Source organism: Ovis aries, chromosome 5 (genome assembly GCF_016772045.2).
Source record: "Ovis aries strain OAR_USU_Benz2616 breed Rambouillet chromosome 5, ARS-UI_Ramb_v3.0, whole genome shotgun sequence".
In the NCBI taxonomy this organism is placed as follows: domain Eukaryota; kingdom Metazoa; phylum Chordata; class Mammalia; order Artiodactyla; family Bovidae; genus Ovis; species Ovis aries.
In genome coordinates, this window is record NC_056058.1 from 18,908,634 (window position 1) to 18,918,170 (window position 9,537).

The 9,537-nt window shown below is 54.2% G+C and overlaps 1 protein-coding gene across 1 annotated transcript; it reads right to left on the minus strand.

Moving 5' to 3' along the window:
- Nucleotides 1–1,374: 1,374 nt before the first annotated feature.
- On the minus strand, nt 1,375–3,504 carry GADD45B (growth arrest and DNA damage inducible beta). Its single transcript, XM_004008628.5, has 4 exons — nt 3,229–3,504; nt 3,024–3,125; nt 2,399–2,621; nt 1,375–2,131 (listed from the first exon to the last, which is right to left on the minus strand). Exons 1-4 carry the CDS (start codon nt 3,270–3,272, stop codon nt 2,018–2,020), a joined length of 483 nt encoding a protein of 160 aa, XP_004008677.1. The 5' UTR covers nt 3,273–3,504; the 3' UTR covers nt 1,375–2,017.
- Between the last annotated feature and the right edge of the window lie 6,033 nt (nt 3,505–9,537).

Consider the following 9,537-nt stretch of genomic DNA (forward strand, 5'->3'; position numbering starts at 1 on the left):
CTCCGGTCTCTCCACTTACAGAACCTCCCCTCCCCCAACCCCCTACAGGGATTCTTTTCAACCCCCCTTAGGCCCGTTGGACCCCCCTCCTCTCCCGTAGGCTACCCACCGCAGCCCTCTTGTTCTGCCTCCTCGAGAGCCGGGTATCTCCTCTTAGCACCTCCCTTCCCCCACCCCCTACTGGGATTCCGCCCCCTCCCCTGTGCTGGGTGGGGGTGTCCTTACTCCCTCAGGGCTGCTTATCTCCCTCCGGGCTGCTTAGGCGTCTCCTCTACCCCCCAGATCTCCCCTCCAGGAGGGATCCCCGCCCCGCCCCCACCTCCCTCTCTGGGACTTCCCCTTGCTCTTTTCGCTCCCCCATCCTCCCCCGGCGGGGCTCCCCCCAGCCCCGTGACTCCCCCGGGGCCGCCGGGGTTTTCCTCGCGCGCCCACGTGGGGCTCCGTGGAAAGGTCGCGCGGCCTGGGCTGGTCCCCGGGTCGGGTCGCCCCCCCCCCACCTGGTTCCCAGGCCCGAGGTGCAGGGCTGAGGGGAGGGGATGTTGCGCAGGTGTCGCGAGCCCACACCGCAGGCTCCGGGCAGGAAGACTGAAGCCGGAGTTCCAGCCGGGCTGCGCTCCTAACCGCCCCCCACCCCCGCCGCAGGGGGTCACCCACTTGAGACTTTGATAGAACAAGGAGGTGGACGGCCAGGCCTCACAGTTTCGATTTAGAGGCAAAGCGTAGCCGCGTGCCAAGCCCAGCTGGGCCGGGAGCACGACTTCCTCGGGTATTTTGCTGCTTGTTGATTTAAGTTTGAGGAATGAAAAAAAATTTTTTTTCTTCAGTGGAGTGAAGAGGCCCATCCTAGGATGGAGCAGGCTTGGGTGGGGGGGTGCCCTCTGGGAGATCCTCAAAGTTCTTCCTGCTAGGCCCTAGCTCAGGGGCAGCTCTGAGCTCCAAGCCCACCTCGCTGTGTGGTCACAGGTGGCCCCTTGACCTCTCTGGAGCTGCGCTGCGGTGGCGGCTGAATAGGCAGGGGCTGCAGCCAGCCCCCCAGGGGTGCGTCTTCATGTGCCCAGAACCTGGGGTTGGCTCCAGCACCGCCAGTAACAGCAGCCACACGGCGGCCAGGTTTCGTAATAAACCGGTCTTTTAATTGCTACGGGGCAGGACGGGGGGAGAAGAAAAAAAAGAGGCAAAGATTTGTTGGACTTGGGTGGCGCCGGCTGCAGAGAGAAGAGGCACTGTTTTTGCAAGGAGCCTGGAGCGGCTAACTCGGACTTAAGTAACACTTCCTGGTGAGCCTGCAGGAGGGGGTGCAGGGGCACACTGCTGGGGTGGGAGGGCGTAGTGGGGGCTGGTCCCTCACAGGGACTGCAAATACACAAGAACCCAGAAGCTTTAAAAATTTATTACAAGGCATCATAGTAGAAGTAAAAATATATGTATCTGTAAGCTTCCCCTCTGTCTTTCAGTGGTTCAAGTAACAAGTGCAAGTAACAAAATAGATTGTCAATATACTGAGTTTGCAAGCTGGGAGTTCATGGGTACAGAGCAACATGAGCCCCTGCTCCCAAGTCCCAAAGTTATTGTCCGGGCCGGGCTGCCGACCCTAGGCCAACCAAGGCCCGTTTTTTTGCAGATGTCAGCTCGGGTCTCAAGAAGGGTGGGGGCTGCAGTCGTCAGTCCCACCCCACCCCCGAAGTGTGGAGCCCAGGCCCTCCTTGGTAGGGGAAGCAAGCAGCTCCCTGGCTCCTGCGTCTGCTCTGTCACCAGGCCTGAGCTCCCGGGTCCCCTCTCCTGCTGGCCCGGGTCCTGTCTTCTCCTCACACCGTGGCCGCCGCTGGCCCCCGGCTCCAAGCTTCCCGCCCTGGGGCGGCCGCGCACTCCCTCTCCTGTCTTCAGTCTCCAGCGATCCTGCCCCCGATGGTCTCACGGGTTGGGTTGTTGGGGGGGTTGTTCTGGGAGGGAGGGGGGGTCAAATATTTATGTGGTTTTGTGTTTTCGGCAGCAAGAGTTTCCGATGCCCGGCGGGGTCTCAGCGCTCCTGGAGGGAGATGTAGGGAACCCACTGGTTGTTCCCCCTACTTTCTTCGCAGTAACTGGCCACCTCCACCAGGCCGTGGCTTTTCCAGGTGTCTGTATGAGGGTTCTGTGGGAGGGCGAGAAGAGGGGGTTCAGCAGGAGCCCCAAGGAGTGGGTGGGGAGTGTCCCTCTCCCAGGGCTCCCATGGGGAAAACAGGCTGGCTCAAAATAACTCGCTAGGTGAAGAGGCCTGGAGGCTAGCAGGTTGCCCACGGGACATGCCAAGCGTGGCTGAACGCTGAGCTGGTGCACACCGGCCAGCTCCACTTTGTTGACAAACACGGGCCCAGGTGCCGGGTGGGGGTGGGGCAGGGCGGAGCCCCAGTTTGCTCACCGTGACCAGGAGACAGTGCAGGTCCCGGGCCTCGGTGGTGCCCTGGGTCTCGGCCGGCTCGCCCAGCAGCTGCGCCAGGCGCTGCATCCCCGACACCCGCACGATGTCGATGTCGTTGTCGCAGCAGAAGGACTGAATAAGCGTAAAGTGGATCTGCAGGGCGATGTCGTCCTCCTCTTCCTCGTCGATGGCCAGGAGGCACAGGACCACGCTATCAGGATCCCTGAGGGGCCAGAGGGGGATGGGTGGGTCAGCTGGGGACTCGGAAGGGCCCCCCTTCTCGTGCGGCGGGGAGTTTGCAAAAGCAGAGAGCAACTGCAGGTGTGCAGGGGATGGCATCTGCAAGCAGATGCTGGGGTGGGGGAGAAGACGCTCGGTTCAAAGGCCGGGCGTGGGTGGGGGGTAAGTCAGGGACATAAACAGGCGACTGTTTGCAAGTGATGTAGCCCCAGCATACTGCAGCCTCCACGCCTCAAAAAAAAAAAAAAGGGCAGAAAGATCCCCAATCCACAATGGGGACACTTGGGGGTGTCCCAGACCCATGCAAGACAGGAGTGCAGGAGGGAGATTGCAGAGCGGAGAGGGTCCCCACCCGCGCCCAGCCGGGAGACAGAGTCTGACTCACACATTCATCAGCTTGGCCGACTCGTACACCCCCACGGTGAGGCGGTCCTGGCGCTGCGCGGCCACCAGCAACTCCTCCACCGCGGCGCTCACCGTCTGCATCCTGGGGCCAAGGGAGAGCGGAGGTCAGCATCAGGCCAGGCACGGGGCGCCCCTTCCCCACCCGGCCCAGCCTGACCTCAGGTGGCAGGGGCGCCACTACTTACTTTTGCGCCGCGTTGTCGCACGCCACGAGCTCTTCCAGTGTCATGTTGCAGTTATAATCCACAGTGGAAAACAGCCTCACGACAGGTTCAAGGAAGAAAATGCAATATCCAAGGCTGGAAAGCCCAAAGCCTTCCCACGGAGACCAAGCGTTCGTCAAGACCTTAGGAAGGCAGCGAAATCCACCCCCAAAAAAGGCGGAAAAAATTGCAAGTGTCTCAGCAAGAATAATCCAAGTAGCAACTGCAAAAGATCCGAGTGCTCGGCGTCAGCGATCTGAGCTTGCGGCGGCAGGCACAGCCTTTTATAGACTAAGAGGTTAGGGGGCGAGGCCCCAGTGACCCGTTCGCCCCTCCGATTGGACAAAACACAAAGGCGAGAGAAATTCGCGCTGCGGTTGGTCGGCGGCGGGGAGGGGGCGGGGCGCCGCGCGGGGGTGCCCCACGTGGGGGCGAGAGCCGGGAGGAGGGCGCCGGGAGGGTGGGGGTGGAGCCGGGGGGAACTTGAGTGCCAGAAAAGAGAAAAAAAAGCAGAAGTTTTCTCTTATTTCCCGGCAGCCGCGCCGCGTTTCGGGGCGCGCGCGGGATTTCCAGCGCGCGAGGCGGCCCAGACTTTCGAGGGGGGGGGCCTGGAATCCCCTCCCGGTCCCCGGAGAGTCCCCGGCCCGAGTCTTTCCAGGTTCTGCAGCAGTTTTACACCGAGAGGGAGCCCAGTCTGCAGCCCGATCCCTAGGTGGTGGGGGGGGGGGGGGGGGGTAGCCCCAGGCTGCAGAGACCCCAGCCCCTGGGTGACTTTACTTTCTGGGCGTTTCTGCCCTTATCTGTCTAATGGGAATGCAAAGTTGGCCTCATTAGATTGCAGAGTCCTAAATAAAGTGAGGGATGCACAGTAAGCGCCTAGCACGCGGTGGTGGTCGCAGGAGGCCGCCTAGATCCCCCAAATTGCAGGCTGCGAAAGCGGCCTCAGAGTTCCCACCCGTCCTATGACAATGCGCACCGGCCTCACTGGGTTGCAGGAAACATTAACTAATAAGTGGAGTACACAAGAGACACTTGATAAATATCGCCTGGTAGTCTGGGAGGTCGCCTCGAGTTCCCCAGAACCAGGGGCTGCAGAGCCCAGGGCCGAGACCCGGTGCCCCCTCTCCAACCCCGCGAGTTTCAGGGTGGGGCGCGCGTGGGAGGCGCAGGTGGCTAGGCCTCGCAGGCTCCACGCCCCCTGCAGGCGCCTGGCATTGCAAGGTTTGACTGCCCCTGCTCACAGCGGCTCTGTTGGGGGAAATCCAGCCCGAGAGAGGGCGAAGGGAGCCGGTTCATCTGTGAGCCACGCGCTGCCACCTTTGCGCGCTTACTGTGATGGTGGCCGCTTTTATTCCCTCCGGAGTGGGCGCTGAATGTATGGAGCGCGCGCTTGGCCCCAGGTTCTCCGTATCACGGTTCATTGAATCCCCAAGAACCCGGGAAGCATGGGCTATGCTTATCTGCAGGATGCAAAAGGGTAAACTGAGGTTTGGTGGGGCCTCCACTAATTCAAGGCCCCAGTTAGCTGGTGCTGGAGTTACACGTGTGCGCCAGGCGCGGCCGCGCGCTCGGACAGCCGCCAACCACGCCATCTCCCTGGGAAAGCAGTTCACGAGCCAGGCGGGCAGGCCCGCGTGGGACTAGCTCCCACGGTCGATCGGGGGCTCCCGTATGACTCAGCTGCACCCCCACCCCCGCCAGCCTGGGGTCTGGCCTCGGCCTTAAGGCTAGATTCCCCCAGCTCCCCGGCCTGCGGTCCCGCTGACGCATCGCGCCGCCTCCGCGCCGCCCACCATGGGGGCGCGAAATGTCCCGGGCGCTGCGAGGCGCGGCGGCGCCACCTGGTGTCCACGCGAGGTCCCTGCGCCCGAAGTTCCGGAAGGGACCAACCGGCGGGGGCGGAGTGTAGAGGAGGTGAAACACCCGGAAGGGGTAACAAATGCAATACTTTATACACACATACACATATATATGCAACATGTATTAACAACTTTATAGATTTAATTTTTAAATCAAACTACTGCCTAGGCTACTGTGGTTTTTTTTTTTAATGGTAAAATATGCACGATATTTATCATTTCGATATTTGTAAGTATACCAGTCGGTGGCATGATATACATGCACAGTGCTGGGTAACAATCACCGTGATCTAGACCGAAATCTTTTCTATCATCCCCGGAGTAAACTCTTGGGAATGGAACACGAACTACCCCCATCTCCTGACACCCACCATTGACTTTTTGTCTCTATGAATTTGATCCTTTAGGGACCTCATATAAATCGAGTCATACTGTATTCGTCCTTTGAGTCTGGCTTACTTAACTGAACGTAATATCCTCAAGACTCATCCACAGTTGTTCATTCATGTGTGTGTCACAATTGCCTTCTTTTTGAGGCTGAATAATATTAGACTGTATAGATGGACCACATTTAGTTCATTCATCTGTTGATGGGCACATGGGTTGTTTCTACCATTTGGCTATTGTGCACCCCATTTTTTGTCAACAAAGTTTTATTGGGACCAAGGGCAGGGGTATAGAGTAAGGGAATCGAGGTACTCACCTCAGGCACAAATTTTAAAGGAATGCCATAAAACTCAGTCATCAGTATAACATTATAGGGACTTGCCTAGCAGTCCAGTGGTTAGGACTCTGTGCTTCCACTGCCAGGGAGAGACAGGTTTGATCCCTGGTCTGGGAACTAAGATCCTGCAAGCCACATGGTGAGGCCAAAAGAAAAAAAAAGATAAACAATATCTTAATATAATATTCTTAACCAAAATCTATGCCCCAAGATCCCCATCCATGATGAACAAAAATCAAGGTTTTAAAACAAGCATTATCTGACAGGGTCGGGGGTAGAGGGCAGGGAGGTGAGTTGTTCACTTGCAAGTTTAAATCCTGACTTTATTTCCAATTTTGATCTTTTCTTCATGATGATTTTTTTTTTGCATTGATTTTTATTTTTGAAAATGTTACATTAAAGTATTTGTCTTGGGACGTCCCTGGCAGTCCTGTGGTTAAGACTCTGTGTTTCCAATGCAGAGGGCATGAGTTTGATACCTGGCCAGGGAATGAAGATCCCACGTGCCATGGGGCATGGCCAAAAGAGGGAAAATAAATAAATGAAATATTTATCTTGATGATTGAGCTTCGGGCACCCTCTTAAATTTTTCTCCTAAGGTTGGTGCAGCCATGAAAATGTCCCTGTCTGCTCTAGAAGAGGTGACCCTGTCCTCCGAGGGGGAAACCCACACCCTCCTCCTGGAGAACCTGTGAGTTGGGGACTTCCCTAGTCAGAAAATTGAGCATATATCCACATTCACCTTGCAAATGAGATTCCCTTGTCTCTAGAACTGATAAATGTAAGTGCTTTAAAATTTAAATTTACATTGCATTCAAGGCACACATAAGAGGACTACCTGGTGGTCCAGCAGTTAGGACTCTGTGCTTCCACTGCCGGGGCATGGGTTTGATCCCTGGTCAGGGAACTAAGATCCCACATGCAGTGGCCAAAATGAACCACGTCGATATGCATAAGAGCAAACTTTTCTTGAGGATTTATTACATGCTAATTTTCATTCCAATCCCAAAGAAAGGCAATGCCAAAGAATGCTCAAACTACCGCACAATTGCACTCATCTCACATGCTACCAAAGTAACGCTCAAAATTCTCCAAGCCAGGCTTCAGCAGTACATGAACTGAGAACTTCCTGATGTTCAAGCTGGTTTTAGAAAAGGCAGAGGAACCAGAGATCAAATTGCCAACATCCACTGGATCATGGAAAAAGCAAGAGAGTTCCAGAAAAACATCTACTTCTGCTTTATTGACTATGCCAAAGCCTTTGACTGTGTGGATCCCAATAAACTGTGGAGAATTCTGAGAGAGATGGGAATACCAGACCACCTGACCTGACCTGCCTCTTGAGAAATCTGTATGCAGGTCAGGAAGCAACAGTTAGAACTGGACATGGAACAGCAGACTGGTTCCAAATAGGAAAAGGAGTACGTCAAGGCTGTATATTGTCACCCTGCTTATTTAACTTATATGCAGAGTACATCATGAGAAACACTGGACTGGAAGAAGAACAAGCTTGAATCAAGATTGCCAGGAGAAATCTCAATAACCTCAGATGTGCAGATGACACCACCCTTATGGCAGAAAGTGAAGAGGAACTAAAAAGCCTCTTGATGAAAGCGAAAGAGGAGAGTGAAAAAGTTGGCCCAAAGCTCAACATTCAGAAAACGAAGATCATGGCATCCGGTCCCATCACTTCATGGGAAATAGATGGGGAAACAGTGTCATACTTTATTTTTTGGGCTCCAAAATCACCGCAGATGGTGACTGCAGCCATGAAATTAAAAGACACTTACTCCTTGGAAGAAAAGTTATGACCAACCTAGATAGCATATTCAAAAGCAGAGATAGTACTTTGCCGACTAAGGTCCGTCTAGTCAAGGCTATGGTTTTTCCTGTGATCATATATGAATGTGAGAGTTGGACTGTGAAGAAGGCTGAGCGCCGAAGATTTGATGCTTTTGAACTGTGGTGTTGGAGAAGACTCTTGAGAGTTCCTTGGACTGCAAGGAGATCCAACCAGTCCATTCTGAGGATCAGCCCTGGGATTTCTTTGGAAGGAATGATGCAAAAGCTGAAACTCCAGTACTTTGGCCACCTCATGAGAAGAGTTGACTCATTGGAAAAGACTCTGATGTTGGGAGGGATTGGGGGCACGGGGAGAAGGGGATGACAGAGGATGAGATGGCTGGATGGCATCACTGACTCGATAGATGTGAGTCTGAGTGAACTCCAGGAGTTGGTGATGGACAGGGAGGCCTGGGGTGCTGCGATTAGTGGGGTCGCAAAGAGTTGGACACGACTGAGCGACTGAACTGAACTGAAGCCTTTCATAAGCAGTTTCTCCTTCAGTGCCCAGGAAGCAGCCCTGTGTGGTGGGTGCACATTTGCAGGGAGTGGAATAGAGACCCAGGAAGACTGTGCTGATTATCCAGAGGCGCAGAGCTCAGAGCTGTCTGAGGTTATTCCAAGATGGTTTTGAACTGTAGTCTTGGAGAAGACTCTTGAGAGTCCCTTGGAGGCAAGGAGATGAAACCAGTCAATCCTAAAGGAAATCAACCCTGAATATTCATTGGAAGGAATGATGCTGAAGCTGAAGCTGAAGCTCCAATACTTTGGTCACCTGCTTTGAAGAACTGACTTGTTGGAAAAGATCTTGATGCTGGGAAAGATTGAAGGCAAGAGGGGAAGGGGACAACAGAGGATGAGATGCCTGGATGGCATCACTGACTCAATGGACATGAGTTTGAGCAAACTCAAACTGAAGGACGGGGGAAGCCTGGTGTGCTTCAGTCCATGGGGTCGCAAAGAGTCAGACACAACTGAATGACTGAACAACAATTCCTAGATTCCCAGAGGCAGGGGTTAGGACAGGATATGTGGTCCAGAGGAAATGGGCTAGGGGGATGCGGGTCACAGAGGTCAGACTGGGGACCAGACAAGCAAACTGAGTTTTGAAGGATGAGGAGGTATTTCCTGGTGGAGACAGGAAGTGGTCTGCCCAGCAGAGAACAGGGCCTGGCTGGGGCCTGACCCCCTAGGGAGACACCGATGAGGCTGATTCAGAAGGACTTGGCTTGCCCTGGTGGGACCAGGATGAGGAGGGAAGGAAAACTGTCGGGGAGGCGGGTGCAGAATTTAAAGAGGCACCAAAAACTTGGTCATCGAGATAATCTTTTTTTCTCTCATTTTTTATCAAGGTGGAAGTCACATACCATAAAACCCGCCCATCTAGAGTGTCTAGTTCAGCTTATGCAACCATCACCAGTAGTCCAGAATTAGACAAACTATTTTCCTTTTTCTTGGCTGCACCACAAGATTTGTGGGACCTTAGTTTCCTGACCAGTGATCTGAACCCAGGTTCCCTGCATTGGCAAGTGGATTCTTAACCACTAGACCACCAGGGAAGCCCCCTGATCTTGTCTTGATTTACAATTTTGATAATGTAGTCAGCATGGTATGGTTTTTTGTGTGGTTTTTTTTTTGCATTTCTTTTAAGTTTTTAAAATATTAAAGGATGTTTGGAGGTGGGGCCTTTGGGAGGGGTAGGGTGAGATGAGGCTCTGAGGGTGGGGCCTCTGGGATTAGTGTCCTTATAAGGAGACGAAGAGAGAGCCCAGAGTGTTCTCTGCCAGGTGGGGACACAGTGAGACCAGGAACCAGGTCCTCAGCAGGAACAAGCCACACCAGACTTCCAGGACATGGAAGAGTCAT